At 56.9% G+C, this 20,445-nt stretch overlaps 1 protein-coding gene and 1 long non-coding RNA gene across 3 annotated transcripts; one reads left to right on the top strand and one right to left on the bottom strand.

Moving 5' to 3' along the window:
- The first annotated feature begins 813 nt into the window (after positions 1–813).
- PHB1 (prohibitin 1) lies at positions 814–12,851 on the top strand. The gene is made up of 8 exons (XM_065039758.1): positions 814–907; positions 8,521–8,650; positions 9,211–9,336; positions 9,497–9,658; positions 10,099–10,241; positions 10,485–10,601; positions 11,176–11,271; positions 11,697–12,851. The coding sequence occupies exons 1-8, from the start codon at positions 830–832 to the stop codon at positions 11,907–11,909; spliced, it is 1,065 nt and encodes a 354-aa protein (XP_064895830.1). The 5' UTR covers positions 814–829; the 3' UTR covers positions 11,910–12,851.
- Positions 3,059–20,435, bottom strand: LOC110363146 (uncharacterized). Of its 2 annotated transcripts, none has more exons than XR_010467783.1 (4): positions 20,086–20,435; positions 16,762–16,933; positions 15,274–16,114; positions 3,059–3,365 (listed from the first exon to the last, which is right to left on the bottom strand). It is a non-coding gene; the product is annotated as an uncharacterized LOC110363146 (long non-coding RNA). The 2 variants fall into 2 exon arrangements; XR_010467784.1 differs by lacking the exon at positions 3,059–3,365 and adding an exon at positions 10,596–11,352.
- Positions 20,436–20,445: the final 10 nt, after the last annotated feature.

The raw sequence follows: 20,445 nt of genomic DNA, 5'->3' as shown, positions 1-20,445 counted from the left end.
ACCCGAGCTCAGCATCCCCAGCTCAGCAACCCGAGCTCAGCATCCCCAGCTCAGCATCCTCAGCTCAGCAACCCGAGCTCAGCATCCCCAGCTCAGCATCCCCGGCTCAGCATCCCCGGCTCAGCATCCTCAGCTCATCCTCCCCTTCCCGGCAGGATCTGAGCTCAGCTGGGTGGAACTGGGGACTTTAAGGCAGATGGGAGGCAGGAGATGATGCTGGGTGGACAAAGGCATCGCACATGGTGTAAAAGCGAGACTTTTCTCAGCATTATTGGAATGTTGTTCCAGGAAACCCACAAGCTCCTGCTTCTGCACTTTTGGAAGTGGGGAAGGTTGGGCAGGAGGGTGACATAGGAGCCCCCGTCCCTGGGGAAACCCCAAACTGGGGCTGGGTCCTGCAAGTGGGTGTTTGAGGCTTCCTGCACTTCATCCCTATGGGATCGGCCACCTCCCCCACCCAGTGTCCCCAGAGCCTCTTCCCAGCAACTGTGATTGAAGCAGGAGGGAGCTAATTTCTCAGTCTGTGAGATGATGAGCTAAACTAATTGCTGCCTTCATTCCTGATGCAAATCAGCCAGCCGCCAGCAAAGCCAGGAGCAGCTGTGGGAGCTGCCCCGCTCCCCCTCCTGCTAACGCAGCACCGCTGCACATATAGAATCCATACATCCCCATCTGCATGATGCCCACAGTTCTGTCCCCCCAACGCCCTGCCCCTGCCCAGCCCAGCTCCTGCCCCTTCGGCCCAATCAACTCCATCAGAGTGTTTGGTTTTCTAATTAGCTGTTTCCCTGTGGGTTATGACAGGTTCAGTGACTTTTTGCTGGGAATCATGTGCTCGTATAGAGCAGAACCAGGGAGGGAAGGTTGGAAACTTCACATTGCAAATGTCTTGTGCTCTGGAAATCAGGTGAGAGCTCTATAAAGGTCAGATAAATGAAGATCAATTGGATAAGGGTAATCAGATTGGGACGAGCAGTGCTGTCTCCGCGGGGACGTGGGGCCTTTCAGACCTGCTGGAATTCTCCAAGTAAGTAAACAACGCCGAGGACAGGGAGGAAATTAGTAAAGGCAATTTTATTCTGGCTTCTAGAAGGGGTTTAATGAGGTCCAGAACATGACAGCGATAAAGAAGGGCAGCTGGTGTTTGCAATGGCAGGCTGGGCTGGCAGGCGAACAGAACGGCGCCTGGGGGACGCGGTGCCTGTTTTGGGGTGACACCCCCGGGGTGCGGATGCGGTGTGGCAGAGGCGAGCGGCCCCGGGATGCTTTAAACACAACTGCAGCTTGGGATGTGTGTGGTGGATTCCCCGGGGCTGCTGACCTGAGAGGTCCCGTGAGGGGCCGCGGGACGGGACACGCGGGACAGGACACGTGGGTGCAGGAGCCTCCGACATCTCTACAGCCCCATCCCCGCAGCCCAGTCCCCGCCGCCGGGGAGGAGCAGGGAGGGATGTCTGGGCTGCGAGGCCGAGACTCCCCGGGGACACGCCAGACGTGCTGAAAGCAAACAAGCCATTACTGGCGCTCCTGCCACCAGCAGCGTCCCCTGCGTCCCCTCCGACGGCACCACAAACCCGCTGGCGCGTACCCGGGAGCCGCCAGCCCCGCCACCTCCTCGCCTGCACTTTGGGATGAGTTTCTGCTGGGCCGGGAGAGGCGGGAGCTTTGGGGATGCCCTCCTGATGCCATGGGATGGAGAGGAGGAGGATGAGGAGGGTGGGATGCTCAGCGGGCAGGGCAGGTGTGAGCCTGGGATGCGTTTGTGGCTGACCTGGGGACCAGCATCCCGCTGTGCAGTTGCAAAGAATGAAACCAAGCTCCCATTCTGTCTCTCCTGCTGCTCGGGGGGTTGCAGGAGAAGCTCAGGGTGGTTTGTCCTTCCCCCACCTCCCTCCCCATCCTCCCAGACCACCTCCTGTCCCCCAGCCAGGCTGGGGGCCACAAACCCCCTTGTTTTGCCCTGTCGGTGCTGCTGGCATCCCTGGCCGGATGGATGCAGCTGAAACCCAAGTGAGGGGCTGGGGTCCGGCGGCTGCGCCTGAATTCTCCTTGTTCTAAAAGCATTAGGGCTCCCTGGCTAACAAAGCGAGGGATTTGCTGAAGCTGCTCGAGGTCCCATTTTCTCTGGAACCCATTTCCATGGCATGAATCACCGAGTGGAATGAACTCAATTAGTTCAGACAGAGGCAGGAGATAAATCAGGGTCCCATTAGGAACCCCGGAGGTTGATTTATGGCCTCGAGCCGTGCCGGCTGTCTCCCTGGGCTCCCCGTGTGCAACCTGCTCCAGAGCGAGCTGAGAAGCGGGGGGAATCGCTGTTATCTTTCTTCACGGTGGATGATGCTCTGGAGTTATTTAACCAGCTCTCAGACCTGGCCTTGACCAGACAACCCGGAGCAGTTTTCTTTGCAGGGAGCCTCGTCCATCCATGGCGGTTTCCTGCACGGGGATGCTCGGAGGATGTTGCATCTGTCTGGGAAATGGGGGCTGGAGCTGCCCCCGCTCAGCCCAGAGCCTGGGAGGAGCTGGAGGCTTCGCCCTCTTCAATCCATGTGTCAGCACTGAGCCCCTCGGGCCACATCCTGCTCCCCAGGGTGCTTGGTGGGTGGTGGTGTCCTCATCAGCAGCAGAGCTGCAGCTCGATGAGCCCCTGGGAGCAGGGGGTGAGCCTGGCTTGGGTCTCTCTGACCCGTATGTCAAGGCTTAAACCCACAGCGAGGTGCCTGCTGTGCGCTCTGGAAGCGGCATCTTCACCCCGGGCACCCGACCGAGATGCTTCGATGAATAATGTAGCTGCTCTGGTCTCCTTCTAGTCGATAAGAGGGACAGGAATCTTCCGGGGACAATTTATGTCTTAGATGGGCTGAATCATCACCCAGGAGGAGGGAGGCACGTCCATCCCTGGCTGAGGGTCTCTAAGGCAGATAACGGGTGGCTCTGGACGAGGATTTGTCTTTGTGCACACACCAAACTTCACTCCCATCCCCGAGCTCAGATTTTCTGGGGCACACGGGGTTCCAGAGCCTGTTCTTTGCTGGAAAGCCCTTGGAAAAGCCACTTGGGGTGCTCGAGCCCTGGACACAAACTTCTTCACGGAGTGTTCCCCGGAGCAAGGGTGGCCAGGGGCTCCTGGGGAGGAGCTGCTCCTCCCACGCTCATTTCCCTGGAAGGTGCTGGTGTCCCACCAGAGCATCCCCAGTGCTGGTGCAGGCGCTGTGGGGGTCCCAGGGGGTCCCCTCTGGCTCGGGCCCCGGAGGTGGTTTTGTTCTGGAGGTCCCTGGTTGCTGTCAGGGAGTTTGAAAAGAAACCGCAGAGCACTTATGGGCTTCTCCAGACGAGCCCTCCCGGGAACAGGGTGCAGCGCTCTGCAGAATAAAACATAGATGGATGGTGCATTTGGAACATCAGCAGCTCAGGGACCTCATTATATCCCACTCGCTCCCTCCCACCCGCTCCGGCGGCCTCGCCTGGGGCAGCTTTGCAGCTCTGCCCATTGCAAAGCGGGGAAGGGGCAGAATGTGGCCTCATCGCACATGGCCAGATCCAGGGACAGACAGGAGTTATCCTGGGGACGAGAGCATCAGGGGAACAGGGAACCGGAGTGCGGCAATTTTCCCTGAGCCCCCCAGGTCCATCCCAGTTCAGCAGGTTCTGCACAGCGCAAAATCAGGCTGTGCCTTTGCCCTCGCAGCTTTGGGGGTGTTTCAGCAGCAGCTTTTGGTGACCGTGAACTTTGCGGTGGGGCCTGGGTGCCAGACTGGGGGCTGAGCCCTGGGGGCTGCCCCAGCGACCCCCCCTCTGCTCCGGCCACCCCCAGCCCACGCAGAACCGGCTTTCTCAGCATCTTCTCCCCGACGCTCCGCGACCTGAGCGCAGCCGCGTTCAGGATGGATCCACGCAGCCCCCGAGCTGCCTCTTTCCCAGTATCCACAAATCAAACATTACATGTGTCAGCGGGGAATTCAGGGGATCAATCGGCAGACAGTTAAAGTGCTTTGAGATCGGGGAGGATGGAGAAACAGGCAGCAAAAGGTTCAATCTCCGAGAGCCCCCAGTTGCGAACGGTGCCAGGGAATGAACACGCTGGGACGGAGCCATGGGGGGAGTGATGCCTGGGGAGCGCTGGGGATGCATTTGGCAGAGACCCCCGGCCTTTTAGCAGCCAGAGGAGCTACAGGGAAGCTGGAGGCAACGGGGGGGGCGGCTGCCACCCCCCCATGGGCTGCCCGGCTGCGCAGGTTGTGCTGTGGGCACAGAGCAGGGCTGGGTGACCCCCCCGCCTGTGACCCCCCAGTGCTGCGCCCCCCGCCCAGCTCTCGCTGCCGGTTCCTCCCTCGACTCCCGCGGTCCGGGGCCCCCTGACCCCACCGCCGTTCCGGGGGGGTCTGTCCACGGCCACAAAGCACCGGATTGTTTCCCCTCGGCAGCCGCGGGCTCCGTTCCTGCCCGCTCCAGGAGGCGGAAAGCGGGGGGGCATTTTTCCCCAGGGGGCTCAGCACCCCCGTCCCAGGGCTCAGCGCGGTCCTGGCCGGGCTGAGGATGCTCCGGCTGCTGTTCGGGGTGGGGGCGCTGCAGCGCAGCATCTCCCCCTCCTGCCCGGGGGGTGCCGGGGATGAGCTGCCCTTGGCCGGGCTGGAGCGGCCCCCACCGGGGTCACGCAGGCAGAGCAAGCACCTGCGACTAATTGCACTGAATAGATGAGCAATTAAGGACATTACAGGAAGACTAAAACACCCCCGACCTCTCCGTGACCCTCTCGGGACTCCGCGGGATGCAGCCCCCACCTTTTGGGGGTGCGGAGGGTTGGGGAAGGCTGCGAATGACCGAGGGTGACCCTGGCAGGAAGGGGAGGGGAGGGGGAAGACGCCAGGCAGAGCCCGAGTGTTATTGGGGTGTCTGTGCGGGATGGGGTGTGGGGGTCCCACACCTCCAGGCTGGGCTTTACCTGCCCCCCGCCCTGCGGAGCCCCCACCGCTCCCCCAACACCCTTAACGAGCAGCCAATTTGCTGGGAAGGAAATAAAAAGGTTTGCAATTAAAGAGCTGATAGCCACAACGCGAGAGGGTCAGCAGTTCGTGTGCTAATGCAAGCAGATTTTGTTATGATTCATTAAGTCATTAACTCCCTTTTAATTGGGGCTCCTTTATGGAGATGCCATTTTACCTTTGCAGAGAAAACGGGCTGCGATGGGAGGGACCCCCGCACCAGGGGAGCCCCTAGACCCCTCGGGTCGGGTTTTGGGGCAGGAGAGCAGCGCAAATTCAATGCAAACTGGGGCTGGAGGGTGCGGGGTAGATGAAGGGGCTGCGGGGTTTGGGGGGCTGGGGTGTCCCTGGCCCGGCCCCCCCGGCGGTTCCGGCCCCTCCCCGGTGCGGGGTTAATGCGGCCGCTTCCAGCCGCTCCCTCCCGAGGAGGAAACTTGGTTAACGGGCGATAACGATCGCAGAGCGCCCAGGACCGGCCCCGGTGCCCGCGGCGCTGCCGAGCGCTCCGGCTCCCCGGGCCTGACCCCGGATTATCCCCTGATGGGATTAGGAATAATCCTAGTTTTCTCTAAACCCTCCAGGGCTCCTCGTGCCCAGAGCTGGGGCCGAGCCCCGCGCCTGCCCGGGGGGGGTTTGCTTCTCTGGGGTGAGTCAGGCGAAGTTGCCCGAATGAAAGACAGGCTCACTTTTAAAGCAGATTAATTAAACTGCATTATGGGCCTGTGTGGACAGAGTTCAGAACGAAAACAGCCTTAATTCGATTTCTCTGACTTGCAAATTGTGGCAGGGAAGTCAGCTGAAATCACATTAAGGCCGTTTCCACTCTGAACCGTGTCCTCGCAGGGGTTTAATGTAGTTTAACTAATTTGATTTAAATGCTTATTGAGACTAACTGGGTTACGTGCCGGGCGCGGGGCTGGAGCCGCCGCGGTTTGGGCTGGGACCCCCGTGCGGGGCTGGGCGGGTGGGAACGGGGCAGCAGCATCAGCCCCATCCCGTCCCTGCAAACCAGACCAAGGCTTTGGGTTGGAAAATGTCCTTCCTGCCAAAAGCCATTCTCAGACCGTGCGGATCGACGCATCGTGGCCCCGGGGTCACCGCCCGCCGAGCGCTCGGATTCTCTGCCGTTTGCAAACTTCATGCCATAAATTTTTCGGGGGCAGCGACAGGCAGGGCTACGGGTTGCAGGGGCTGCAGAAGAGGAGGCTTTTTGTTTCCGTGCCGTGGTGGCCGCGGCTGGGCCAGGCTGCCACCGCCTGAGGACAATGAGCCACTTCTTGAAGCTGCCGTTTCTCTGCTCCTTGGAGGAATGTCCTCCCAAAATGTGGTGGACGGTAACGGCCTTGTTAAGAGTCTCAAGTGAGGGGTGCAGCTCACAGCCCTGGGCCCGCAGCTGGTCCCTCACCACCCAGCTATGGGGTCCCAGCCCAGCAGTGGGGTCCCAGCCCGGCACCATTTTGGGGTGCACCTCCATGGCCACCCTCACCTGGTTCCCTGGGACGCAGGATGCTCCTGGCTGCTCCGGGGCTGCTCAGCCCCTCGGCTCCATCCCAAACCCACCAAGGGTTTGTGCCATGTCCCCCAGCCCACGAAGCTGGGGACAGTCTCGGCGGGTGGTGGGGACACATGGTGGGTCCCCACAAGCCACCAAGCAGCGTGTCAGCCCATACCGCCAGCATCAGCCCTGGCTGAATCACCCGCCAGATATTCCCCACACAAAGGACCCATTTTGCTCTGGTTTCGCCGTGCGGGTGTCACCGGCTCCAAGCCGGCGGCTCTCGGGGCTCCCACCCTAAAACCTGGCCAAAAATCCCCATTGCCGTGAGCCTTTTTCCATCTTCTGAGTGAATGGGAAACACTCATTTTCTGTGGCAATGGAAAGGGTAAGGGCTGCACAAACCCGGCAGCCAACACACCCACAATGGCTGCGATGAAATACAAAGCGTGGGGAGATGCCAGGCGGGTGGTACAAAGCCCCAGCTCCATAAATCCCAAGTCTAATAATTGAATTGTGTCCTGTGTGAATCTCACGTCAAAAGGGAATAAATCTCTTGGTGTTTATAGCCGCGGCTTTGTCACCAATTAGGCTGTTGTTATTAGATTAGATGCAAGTCAATAGAAGCCTCCTGGGACAAAGTCATCCTGGGGGAAGCCCAGCGGCCGGGGGGGCTGCGCTGGGACGGTGCTGGGCCATGGGGCTGGTGCTGCCGCTGGGCTGGACGTGGATGCTCCAGGGGTGGATCTGGCTGAGGGGGTGCAGGAGCACCCAAAATTCAGCTTCATGCTTCTCATTTGCTGCAGCTGAGGAGTGTCAGGATCTGACCCCAAATTGAGGTTGCAGCACCGTGAGATTTGGGGACCAGTGACTGCAAAGAGGTCCTGCTCGAGGTAGCTTTTAGGGCTTGGTCGGGGTCGGTGGGGCACCCCCATTCCAGCTGGGATCAAGGGGGTCCCCGGCAGGTCTGGCCACACCAAACACCTCGTCCTGCTCCTCTTCAGCGGGGACACGGGGAGGGCGCACGGTGGGGACAGGACGGGGCTGCGTGGGGCACGGCGGCTCCTCTGCGCTCTTCCTGAGCAGCGGGTGGGGTTTTCATTCCCCCCCCATCTTTATTCCCCATTTAGTGAGGATCCGTGGGTCGGACGGGCGGGCGCTGCTTCCCTCTAGCGGCACCGCCGAGCTGCTCGGGGGCGCGGGCGGGGCGGGATGCCGGCGGGGAGCAGGGGGTCTTTGGGCGCAGCGGGTCGGGGGCTGCCCCGGCGGCTTCTCACGCCAACAGGGACAGAGCGCAGGTGTTAGCGATCAGGACACAGAACCACGGGCGTAGTTATGTGCGGTGCGTTATTTCAGCGCTGGGAAAACAGGGCTTCGCACCCAAAGCTGCCTCGCTTATCAGTTTAAGTTGCACAGTATTTATGCAGTCCGTTCACATACATATTCATTAAGATACTTAACGGTTACCCAACGTTGATTGCAACATCTTGGAGCTATTTTGATCATGCGCAGTGTCCTTTGGTGGTCTCTCAGGGGGTCTTCAGGATGAAGTAAGTAGTCTTCATCACTCTGTCCCTTTCACCTTTGGGTACTGCACAGGTGTACGACTTCTATAGCTAGATAACTGCTGACTTGCCCAACCTCCGGAGATACTGCGTGTCCTTCTCCTCACTCGATGCATATTTAGGCTCAGATAAAAGCTGGGTTGTTAAGGTAAGAGTATACTCGAACGCGATATGCTTGAACATCCCTTCAGGGACACTTTACAAAACTGATTCATCCTTTCAGGAACATTTTGTAAAACTGGTTCTGTTACTAACACACGGCGGGTGCGTCCCGCTGCGGGGGCCGTGCCGCGGGCAGGCGGGGGATGTGGCCGCAGTCCGGGGTCCCCGCCTCGGCATCGCCAAAGCTCTTCGCCGGCCCCGCTGGCCCCGTGCCCGGTGCTGGACAGGCCCGGCCCGGCCCGGCCCGGCCGTTGTCTCCCGTGCCCGGAGCGCGGCGCGGACAGCCCGGCACCCACGTTGCTTCCCCCCGCAGGGACTACAGCTCCCGAGAGGCCTTGCGGGCAGCGGCCAGCCGCAGCCAATAGAGAGCGGCTTTGCTCAGCGACCGGAACACCGCGGGGCTCGCCGGGAGTTGTATGCCGCCCAGCAGCTAGTAGAGACGGGTAGGACTACAAGTCCCAGAATGCCGCGGGGAGGGGCGGGATCCAATGAGGAGCGGGCTTCTTGGCGAGGCGCGCAGGCGCGCTGGGGCGGGCGGCCGGGGATTCATGTGGAGGTCAGGGGCGCGGCGGGAGGGGAGCGGGCGGGTGTGGGGGGCGGGAGGATCGGGAGAACCGGGAGATCCCGGTAAATCCCGGTAGGTCCCGCGGCCGTTGGGGTGGAAGGGGGCTGAGCTGCGGTCGGGGAGCGGGCCCTTGGCCCACTGGGCGCCTGTCCCGGGGGTGAGAGGCCTGGGAGGGTGCGGGGCCCGGCAGGGGCAGGCGGAGGCCTCGGGGGATCGGGGCTGCGGGAGGCGGCCGGGGCAGGTTCGGGTGCGGAGGGGCCGGGAGCGGGGAGCTGGGGCGGTGCGGAGGGGCCCTGCGGGGGGGCCCTGCGGGGGGCCGGGGTGTGTGCGGGGTCTCGGGCCGGAGCCGGGCAGGGAAGAGCTGCCGGGGGCACTGCCCGCACACGGAGCCCCCGGCCTCGGGCAACGCGGTTTTAACGGGCCGGTGGGTTTTTGCAGGAGGGACTCTCCGAAGGGGCTGGACCGGGAGGTGTGAAATGGCTGCGAAGGTGTTTGAGAGCCTGGGGAAGCTCGGCCTGGGGTTGGCCGTGGCAGGCGGAGTTGTCAATTCTGCCCTGTACAACGGTGAGTGGGACAAGCTGAGCACTTCCAGGTCACGCTGGGTGTTCTTTGTCAGCATCTTGGCTGCTCTGTGCTCTTCTTGCTAATGGCACTGGGAGAAATAGAGCCAAGGCCTCGCTGGGCTGTTTTACACCCGAGCCTGACGCGCTGTTTCCTCCTCTAGTTGACGCGGGACACAGAGCCGTCATCTTTGACCGGTTCCGAGGGGTCCAGGACGTGGTGGTGGGGGAAGGTACCCACTTCCTCATCCCCTGGGTACAGAAACCCATCATTTTCGACTGCCGCTCTCGCCCCCGCAACATTCCTGTGATCACGGGCAGCAAAGGTGAGTGTTTGGACCCAGCAACCGTAAGACAACCAGATGCTCTGATGATGATTTTTGGGTTTTTTTAATTTTGTTTGTTTGTTTCTGGACGTGGTGATTCCACACATTCCTAGTCCAGTTTGGCACAGGGTCAGGAATGGTTTGATCTGTCTTTTTAGTTACAGAGCAGATTGAAGGGACCCTTCCTTCAGTCCTCCACCTCATCCCTTTAAACCGGAGCTCTCTGCCTTTACAGCAGGGCAGGTAATTCCCTGTATCACAAACAATCTGAACCTTAAGTCTTACCTGTGAGGTGGATTTGGAAAGGAGCCATTAAAATAACTTGTCTTTGCTGGCAAAAAGAAACCTGAATGTTTACTCTTTTTCGTTTAGATATCTTTTCACATTTATATCTCTTATCCCTGTGGTTTGTCACTAAACTCCCGACTCTCATCCCGCAGATCTACAGAATGTGAACATCACTTTGCGTATCCTGTTCAGACCAGTGACTGCCCAGTTACCACGGATTTTCACCAGTATTGGCGAGGACTACGATGAGCGTGTCCTGCCCTCAATCACAACCGAAATCCTCAAGTCTGTTGTGGTAAGGACAGTGAGAAGCTGCTGGGTTCCACGGGTCTTCGCTCAACTGGAGAACCTCCCCTCTAGCTTAGGCTCAAATTCCCAATCATTCAGTCTTTCTCTTCACATGCTGGCGCAGCTCAGGGTTTGCCAGCCTGGGGAGAACGGGCTTAACTCTGGGGCTCATGGGTTCACAGACAGGCTGGGCATGGACAATCTGTCACTTCTGGAACTTCCTTCTCACTGTTGTCTGTCCCGATTTCAGGCTCGGTTTGATGCTGGAGAGCTGATCACGCAGAGAGAGCTGGTCTCCCGGCAGGTGAGCGAGGACCTCACGGAGAGAGCGGCGACCTTTGGGCTCATCCTGGACGATGTGTCCTTGGTAAGAGTTCTCCCTTTTCAGCTCTTCCTCTCTGCAGTCTGCGCCAGCAAGAGCAGTGGGAAATCAGTGGATGACACGTGGACTGTGTTTGTCTGTCTGTGGGATTTTGCGGTTCCAGCTCAAGGCAGCGCCTCTGGTTTTGTCACTGGCCGTCTGTGACCTTGAGTGAGCCCTTGAAGGCCCCACTGCACTGGCTTATCAGCAGACATCACTATTGCAGGCCTTTTACAGTTAAAATGAAGAGCAAGTGCGGCTGCGGGTGATGGATGAGGCTGTACGTTGCTGTAGAGGAGGCAGCATGTTGCTGTAGAGGAGGCAGCTGCTCCACAAGCACGCTGGGACACAGGGAGGATGTGCTGGGTCCAGCTGGGCTGCTGGAGTTGTGCTGATAGCGTCTCCCTTGACACTTCAGCACTGGCCGGGGAGGCTTGCGTGTCCCAGTTCCTGTCCTTTCAGGGACACTGGTGTTCCACCTCTGTTCCAGCGGCACTGGGGCGGGCAGCTGCCTCCCCCGGGAGCTGCACGGGTTGCATGGTGTCAGCGTTGTGGACTTTGCCTAATTTCTGCCTCACAGACCCACCTGACCTTTGGCAAGGAGTTCACAGAGGCGGTGGAGATGAAGCAGGTGGCCCAGCAAGAAGCAGAGAGAGCCCGATTCATCGTGGAAAAGGTACCTTGTCCTTTGGAGAAACCTGGAAATGGTTCCTGGTGTCTCCTTTCCCCCTGTGAACATCTCACCTGTCCCAGAGACCTGGCGGGTTGAATGACAAAGTCACTTAGGGTCATAATGCTAGTTCAGTTCTCAGATCTGGCACGTGACGGTTGGATAGATCAAGTGTAAGGTCTGTTTTATTGGGCTTTGGGACCTTTTTTCTTTTACTACCATGTCGTGTTCTTACTGGAGTGCTGAACAGAAATGTCTGCCTGGAGGAGCAGGGAAGAGACAGCACCTTCTGTCTTAGCTCTGCTACTGGGGGAAAAGATCAGTAGGCTGGTGAAGTGGGAATTTACATTTTAATTGTGACAACAGCATCTTCTACTCTTTGCTCTTGTTTTCTTTGTTGCTTATTCCCCTTCTCCTGTGTTTCCTCTCAGGCGGAGCAGCAGAAAAAAGCAGCCGTCATCTCTGCCGAGGGAGACTCAAAGGCCGCTGAGCTGATCGCCAACTCGCTAGCCACAGCGGGCGATGGCCTGATCGAGCTGCGCAAGCTGGAGGCAGCCGAGGACATCGCGTACCAGCTCTCCCGGTCCCGCAACATCACCTACCTGCCCTCCGGACAGTCTGTGCTCCTCCAGCTGCCGCAGTGAGCCCGGCTCTGCAGCTGTAGCTAGCCTGATCGCCTCTACCTATCAGATCAGCCCCTTCCAAAAGAATCTTTGCAATTTCCTCACTGGTAAAAGTAGGGGAAATGAGAATTCAACCCATTTTTAATTCTTAATCAAATAAAACTGAACACTCTTGACAACAAACCTGCATTCCTCCCATGTGCAGTCAGATCAGTGGCTGCACTGACCCATAAGATACATTTGAGAATTGCCCCTTTCCAGGCAGTTTGAGCAACAGGAGCAGAGTTTTCATCTGTTCACTCCTGGGACGCGCCAGCAGCCCAGGTGACTCCCTGACTGCGCAAATGCTGCGGCTGTCGGGTGTCCCCGTGACACTGTGGTGCCTTTAGGCTGGCAGAGCCAGGGCAGTACAGACTTGCAGGTCCTGGATTATGGAACAGGGACACTCGGGGCTCGCTCTGCGGTCAAACCCGTTTGTTTTCAGGTGTCAGCTGAGCAAGGGGACATCTCAGCTGTGAGGACAGTGTGAGCCGTAGCAGTGAAAACTGGAGGCGCAGATCGCATGGGTTGTGGCAGGGGTGAGATGAGCAGAGATTCTTTTTCTGTAGTAGATGGATTTCAGGCGTGGAGAAGATATTTCCTCTGCAGGAAATACTTTTCGTGTACATGCTGGAAATGGGACATCTCTACTTCTCCCCCCACTGCATGCTGCTCTGTTTGCTGCCACTTGCCCTGTTGTGCAGCGTTTGCTCCTTCACCAAGGTCAGTGAAGTTGGCAGGTGGCCTGTTCAGGTGGCACTTGGGACAAAGAGGGGACGACTGGGTGCTCTGTGGCTCAGGCAGCCAGAGGTGGGCAGAATTCTCTGTTACATCAATGCTCTTTTTATTTAGGGAAACTGAATCGTGAGGAGGATGTGATGGGTGAGATTGTAAACCAGCCTTCAATAAACGTCATGGTCCTGATTGTAGTGGTGTGGGGTTTTTTTTTTGATATCTCAGAAGAATGAAGGTTGGATCAGTAGAGCATGACACCTCACTTTGTGCTCGTTTATTTGGATAAAAGTCACAGGTAAATGAGTCTTCCTCCTGACAACTTAAAGCTTGAACTGTGATTCTTAGGCTGAATTCCTGCAAGAAGGTAAGGCTGAAGTTGAGCCCTTGGGAAAGTCGCTGTGAACAGTGGGCTCGTTTTGTCCGTACAGCCACTTTGGGTTGTTGCCCAAAGCCCTGCCTGCGTTTTGTGCTGGGCAGGGGATGCTCCTGCAGTGCTGAGCTGCCTGAGCTTCGAAAATATTTTAAGCAACTGAGCAGTCAGGTCCGTAACTCCCAAATAACTTCCAGATCTCTTCCCTTCTGGTGCTCTTGTTATTCGTTTTTCTGCTTTAGCGCTTCAGACACTCGTCAGGAAGCTTCCACTTTTCTCCCAAGGCTCCTTTAAAGCCCCCCCAGTGTTTCCTGTGTTTCTCTCCGTTAGTTTTGTGCACCAGGTGTTGGGCTCAAAGCAGTGTGTGTGAAATCCCTCCTCGGCTTCTGCAGCTCTGCATTGCCTCTCCCTCCTGTTGTGCATTTTTCAGTGGAGTGTGGAGTGTTTCCTGCTGGTTTTGCTGTCAGCTTCTCTGGAGGTGTCTGAAGCTCTAACAGTGGCCCCTGGGTCTGATTAATCATCATTTCCTTTGCTTTTGGGTTTAATTCCTTTTACAAATGTTTCATGGCTGTTAACTGCTCCTCTACCCTCGCTTTGCCTCACTTAATGCCTAAAGCTGTTCTGAACTCGTTAGATTTCAAAGCTGCTCTTGCACCTGTAGCTGTCTAGGTGTGCACTCACTGAACCCCCTGTTTATATTGTGTTTATATCGTGTTTATAGCTGCTCTTCGGCCTGGCAGAGCTTGGAGACCGTGGAGCTGTCTGGCTCCAGAGGGGAACAGTGACCCAGGAATCAGGATGTGTTTTTTTGGGCTGCACAGAGGCACTGGCTGAGAAACCAGCCTTGTGTTCACTGTGAGCAAGCACTGCTGGGCTTTGCTGCCAACCTGCTCAGGTACCGCAGGTTCCTTGGTGTAAAACAGAACAAAAAGTTGAGTTTGTGTAGTGGAGGACTGGCCTTCCTGGCCACGGCTGGACTGAACGCCGCTTCCCAGGACGCCAGCCCTTCCCTGGCAGCGTTCGGCAGGTGTTGGCATGAGCGGTGCTCTGCTTGTCAGGGCAACGGAAAGAGCTTCAGGCTTGGGGAACATGAAGGCAGCCGCCTGAGCAAACAGGGTGTCCCCACCCTCTCTTTGGCGTTTCTAACCTTGTTGATTTTAATAATCCAATAACAAAAACAAATGGTGAAAGTGGAGTGCACCCAGGGTGGAGAAACGAGAGAGGGTCGAGGCATGTGGCTTTGCTCTGAGAGCAGAGAGGTTTGTGCAGGTCCCAGTCTCCTCTGGAGAGCCCGAGTGAATGGCTCCATTAGCCTGGTCCTGCCGCTGTCCCCCTGAGGCCCCGCACGCCTGCACACAGCCAGTGCGTCCCCAGCGGGGCTGGACGTGGTACTGGGCTGCAGAAAGCACTTAAACAACCCACCTGAAACGGCCTGAAAATTCACTTGGAGAAAGGCTCTTTGCCAGCGCTCAGCCTGGGTGTTCGCCAGTCACAACCCAAGGCCCGTCTGCCCGGCTCCCCCCCCAGAGCTGAGTCGCACTGGCCAACACATTGTCACATTGAGCACCCAACCCTTGGGGCGGGTGACGATGGCGGCTGGAGCTGCAGGCAGGCTGCTGTCCCAGCAGATGGCAGCAGCAATTCTGTTTTCTGCTGGGAAGGGCAGCGGGGACCAAAGGGTGTCCCCCAGGCTCTGTGAGAACAGGTGAGCGGGGAGGTCACCCTGCCCTGGGCAGAGGACGCACGGAGCGCAGTGAACAGGGACAAACACAATGGCACAGTCTCCAGGAGAGGGAGAAAAGAGCTTGTGCTGGCACGAGACCTGTTTGACGGGTGGCACCACTTGGGCAGGTGGAGGGTTTAGTCCCCGTGCTGGTCTCTCCTGGTAGTAAAGCTCTGAGTCGCTCCAGGTTTAACTCCTCTGGCCTAAGGCAGCACACAGGAAGGTGCAAATGCCGGTCTCCCTTTCTAAATCTCTCTGCCCACCACTCTCCTTTGGCTGCAAATCTCCAGAGAGGTTTGGTTTGTTTTTTTCCTTCCTGGGAGACTGCCTTTCTTCTTCCTTTCCTGCCAGAGGAAGAGCTCAGCTCTGCAGCACCCGCAGCGGCTGGGCCAGCCTGCTCGCAACACTCAGACCAGCCAAACAAGCTTTTGCTCATGATAAACAAACAGGAAACTGCCCGATTTCCTCTGCATGTTCACCCCCTCGCTCTCTCCCTCTTTAATAGATAACCAGCCTACCTGACGCGTGAAGAGACCCGGAGCCCCCGCGCGGCCCCGTGCTCTGGCATGGCCGGAGTTGGCAGCGCGGCTGTTGCACTGGAACGGGCACCTGCTCCCGGGCAGCGGCTGATGCCCCAGGCCGCAGGCTCCCCAGGTAAGGAGCTCCCCGGTTTGTGGTGATTTACACCCCGCAGTGGCTGGCAGTGCTCTGGAGCGGTTAGAGCGAGGGTGGGGAGGAGTTTCCGTATTGCTTCCTCTGTGCTGTTTACATCCGAGTGGATGGAGCACAAAGCGCCTCAGTCCTGAAGCAAAGAGGACTGGGGGGGGGTAGAAAGCACTCATGAAAGCGGCTAGGAAACAATGTCCTAAGCTCAGCTGGGAGACGGCGAGCAATTCTTAGGGCCAAATTTGGTTTAATTGTTCCTTGCCTGGCACTAGTCAGCACTGGGGGCTGACACGTTCCTCATATGCCTGTTTTCCATCAGCAGAACTGAGCTGACTTCAGTCCAGCAAGTCCCGACTTACACTAGTGTAACTCCCAGAGGTAGGTCAGGTTTACTTAGGGATGACTTTGTGCTTTGGTTTTCTACTTGGTGAAGCAGGAGAGGCCTGTCTCAGGCGGAGGGGTATCAGGGTAAGTGATGGGGGACATCGAGTGTACTCTAGCTAGGGGATGCAGAACAAATTGCCAGAGGAAGTGAAGAATCTGATGTCTTTAGAAAAATACGGTGGATACTACTTTTAATCACATGCTCACCCACATTTCCATGTAACGGTTACCCCAGCACATCCAGTAAGACCTCCCGTATGCAGACAGTCTGCTGGGGAGACCATCTGAGACCACAGCAGAGCACCAAAGCTGATTAAACAGACAACAAAGAGGAAAAGTTGAATTCTGTGGGTTTCCCTCACTCCCATCCTGCTCTGTCCAACTGCCATATCCCAGAATAGTTTATTTTTTTTAAGAAAGGCACAAAACCAAGGCTTCCAAAGAGAACTTTTTTTTTTTTGGTGGCACAATTTTTATACAGAGGATGACGACTCTGATAATACAGTCATGTTACCAACCTGCCTCCAGTACCCCAAAGAGAGTTGACAACCTACACATGGACCTGCCAGGCTTTTCTGTATTATTCCAAGGCTGCTCCTGCTGCCCTGCCCAGGCTAAGCTCAAGCCCTTAACACACAAAGCTATAAAACCACCCGGAAACCGCTGGCCATGCTGGGCCCCTGCAGAGCTGCCCCCCAAACCCCGGTACCCGCTGCAGCCTCAGGAGGGCTGAGCGTGTCTGCTTAGAAGGGCAGAGTTAAAGCCACAGGTACCAGTGGTATCTTGGTCTGGATTCTGCTTCCAAGAACTCTGCTCTACCCTCCCGCTCTGAAGAGCTAATCTGGGGCACCAGGACACACTGGTGGGCGTTGTTAATCTTTAATTGTGGCCTTATGCTGAACTAGTAAAGGAGAAGAGAGAATGGGAACAGGAATTTCCTCTCCTTGAACTTCTACCTTGCTCTGTGCAGTCTCGAAGCCCAGCGCCTCTCGTCCAGCGGTGGTGGTTCCCTCAGACAGTGCAGCTCTTCCTGTGACATGAGCTAGCAGGAAAAACCCTTTGTTTTCCTTTTGCTTCCTTTCCCATCACTTGAGAGGATCCTGGATTCTGCAGGGCATAGCAGGATGCCTAAAAGATAAAACATTTATCTGAAAGTCAACTGCTTGGGTTGCAGACTGGCTCAGTGCCCTGCACCTCAGTTTCTCTCCTCATCCTTGGCTGCTTTTCCTCTGGGGTAGAGCCTAGGTGGGTAACACTGTGTTCTGCTGTGTCTGAGCCCCACAGCCCAGCTTTTATTGTATTTTTCACCCCAAAAGGTCCTATGTTGCTTAGCAGAAAATAAATTATCTGGTTTCCAGGACAGCATAATGTCACCTACTGCTGTATTGCTGCTTCTGGAGACAGCTGCAGACAGCTGCTTGCTGAAACAGCGCAGCAGCTTAGGGAGGAAACAAAGATTGGTATCGCCCATCCCTGGCGCTGCATGCAATGAGGAGGACACTTGAGGGCATTTCCCACACTGGCTGTACCCTGGAGAGAGGGGAAATGCCAGAGAGAGGGGGCAAGGGAGCCACATCATCTTCCTGAGCATGGAACAAGGTGAAGAAAGTTGCCTCTAGAAGTTGGACACCAGCGTGAAGGGAAAGCAGAGATGACAGCAAGGAAATCAGATAAGGATCTGTGGCTGCGAGGCAGGTGTGTGCAAGGGAGCGGATCATGTGCAAGCAGAGATGTGGGACTGTTGCTGCATTTTGTTTGCTTCCCCCTACCTGGCTGACATGTCTTTTCATGTCAGACGCTAGATCAAAGCGAGGGATGTAAATAGCTGAAACAGGCTTCCTTGTGGGAACGGGGCTGAGCGGCACAGCCAGCGGCTGCGCGGATCCCTGGGAGCAGCACGAGGGGCTGTCACCCCCGTTAGCCCGACAGCTGCAGCTGCCCTGGGTGCCCAACCTCGCATGGGGGGAGTCACCCCCCTCTGCCACTGCCTCTTCCCAGGCCGCTGCCGCTGGGGACGGGACACAGCAGGGCCATGGGGACAAGTAATTTGGTTTCATCATGTCAGATGCCCTTCAGAGTCCAAAGATATTTGCAGGCTCAGGTAAAGAAAACCACAGGCTGCATCAGAGGGAACAGCGAAACATTGCAGGAGACCAAGTGCTCTCCTCGCTTATTGGAGCAAGAGAGGGCATGAAGAGCTGGGCCTGTGCTTGTCCCACGATGGGCACCAGCAGGGGCTCCACCTCTGTGGCTGTTGAAATAACTGATGGCTTTGCTCCTTTGGACAACATCCCGAAGTCGTCCCTCTGCTAAAATCCCACATTTGGGCTTTGTCACTCATTGCTGACTTGTTGTGGCAGACACACACCCCCCTTCCCTTCAATGTGGAAGGTGCATGCACATCTGCCTCTTCCCCAACACATCCCCCCTCTCCTGCAATGGGGCAGTTAATAGCTCCTTTTGTTTAACCCTCTGTTGGTTAGCTAGGAGAGAGGAAGAGGCGCCATGGAGTCCAGAAGTTTCTGGGCACCCATAGCCAGAGTGGGGGTGCAGAGAAACTTCTGGAATGCCCACAGCCAGATCTGACAAGACTATAAAAACGGGGTTCCCGCCGAGGATTGCCTTTGTGTCTGTCCTCTCGGAGCAGCAGGCCAAAATGCAGCCGAGAGACCCTCCCCTTAGACCGGAATGCCATCCAAGGTAACCTCCCGGAACTGCCTCATCTCCGCATGTGGGTGAGTGATAACTTAATTCCTCACGGGACTAGCAAGTATATTTTCCTTAATAATTCCTTGCTATATTCAGGCAAGTGTAGGTCCTTGCTGAAACCAGGCAAGTGTATTAAATAATTCCTTGCTAAATATGCAAGTGATTTCCTCACCAGATAAGCAAGTGTATTTTCCTTAATATAATTCCTTGCTTTAATACAAGCGAGTGTATTTTCCTGGAGTGAGGGACGGCTCTGGCGTTGTTTTTTGGGAGCTATGTGTATGCACACTGTGGACCTCCATTATTCTTATTTGCTGTACCCCAATAATTTCCTCAACTGATATCCAAACCTGTGTTTTATGTTACCAGAGTGCTAACTGATTGTATAAACCCCGCTTCTAATTGGTTGTTTTGCTGGACTTTCCCAGACAAAATAAAAGTCTGGTTTGGACCTGGTTGTCCGCCTAAAACTAATTTTGGGGTCCCTCCGTGACGCTTGTTCATTCACCTTCTAAGAAAAACATCCCCAGCATTTTTCTTCCTGTTCTTTTCAATCCTGCTGCACAGCATCCTTCACACGCACGCAGTTAACCAAGAGCAGCCGCATTCCCTGACATCCTCGCGCTTTCTCAAGAAGCTGCATGACACAAGGGTGTTGGGCTAAGTGAAGCAGTGCTGGGGCAAGGAAGAAAACTGCCAAGCTTGTTCTGATCCCACCGTGGGGCTTCCCCAGCTCACCCTGCCCCTTCTGCTTGATCAGGAACTTTGGGGAAGCCCCAATCCCTGCTCTGCACTTGGAGTTCAAATCTGGGCTGTACGCTCAATAATCAAGAGCGGGTCAAACACACTGGCATGTAACATCACATTTAAGGGGGCTGAGGGCGTATCGATGTTTTGCAGAACCTTAAATCAAGCGCCCTACACTGTTAGGGGGGGGATTTCCAGAAAAAAAAAAAAAGCACTGATTAGGAAATAAACCACCAAAAGATTGCGGACAAAAGGATTTAAAAAAAAAAAAGGGACCACAGCAGGAATGCAAGTCTGAGAGTGGGCAAGAGACAAAGCTACATGGCACAAGAGATTCCTGAAGTCCCTGGAAAGCAGCTCACGCTACCGAAAGGGCTGGTGCCCTTCCCCCTTTTCCTGTTTCTGCTACTCTCGCTAATTCTTTTACCACTGCCAAACCCCAACCGCAGCAGCGCTCTTCCCTCCTACACGGCACCGGCGGCGGTTTCGGGGCCGTGGAGGCTCTGCAGCTCCGGGGAGAAGCGGCACCAGCCCGGGCAGCGCAGCCCCGAACCCCACGGCCCTTTGTGAGCCCTGCACCTGCCACCAACGGGAGCTCAACCAGCAAAAAATGGGGGTTTACTTCTTGTCACATCTCCCTCATACACCAGGCCTGGGCCCTGCAGGTGGGTGTAATCAAGAAACCACAGGCCAGAGTTAAGTAGTTATTACTTGGAGGGGAGAGGAGGGTTTGAACAGTGGGAGCTGGGGTTTGGCACAGCAGCAGAAGCAACCGGCTGCTCTGGCTGGGGTGAACCGAACAGGGCCTGAGCGCTGGGTCTTACCTGGCTCCTGAGGGCGGCTCTGTGACCCACAGCCCGAGGCCGCTGTGTGAGGCGTTATCCCCGTGTACCGGTGAGGAGCGGGGCCCCGGGGCCTGACACCGGCCCGGGCTGCGAGCAGAGGCCTTCACCGGCGCGGGCCGGGGTGAGCCGCAGCCTGCCCGGCTCAGCTGACTGCAATTAGCGCGGCCGCTCTAATTACCCCAGCGGGTAACGGGGGAGCGGCTCCTCCTCCCGCCTCACCTGTACGCCGCGGGGCGCCGGCCCGGCGCATGCGCACCACACCCCCCCCGCCTCACCTGCGCGGCGCGATGTGAACAGCGCGAGGGGGGCGCGCGGGGCGACCGCCCGATAGCGCATGCG

The sequence above is a fragment of the Columba livia genome, chromosome 23, assembly GCF_036013475.1.
Source record: "Columba livia isolate bColLiv1 breed racing homer chromosome 23, bColLiv1.pat.W.v2, whole genome shotgun sequence".
Taxonomy (NCBI): Eukaryota; Metazoa; Chordata; class Aves; order Columbiformes; family Columbidae; genus Columba; species Columba livia.
Note: the sequence above shows the minus strand (reverse complement) of the source record. Positions and strands in the feature narration are given on the sequence as shown.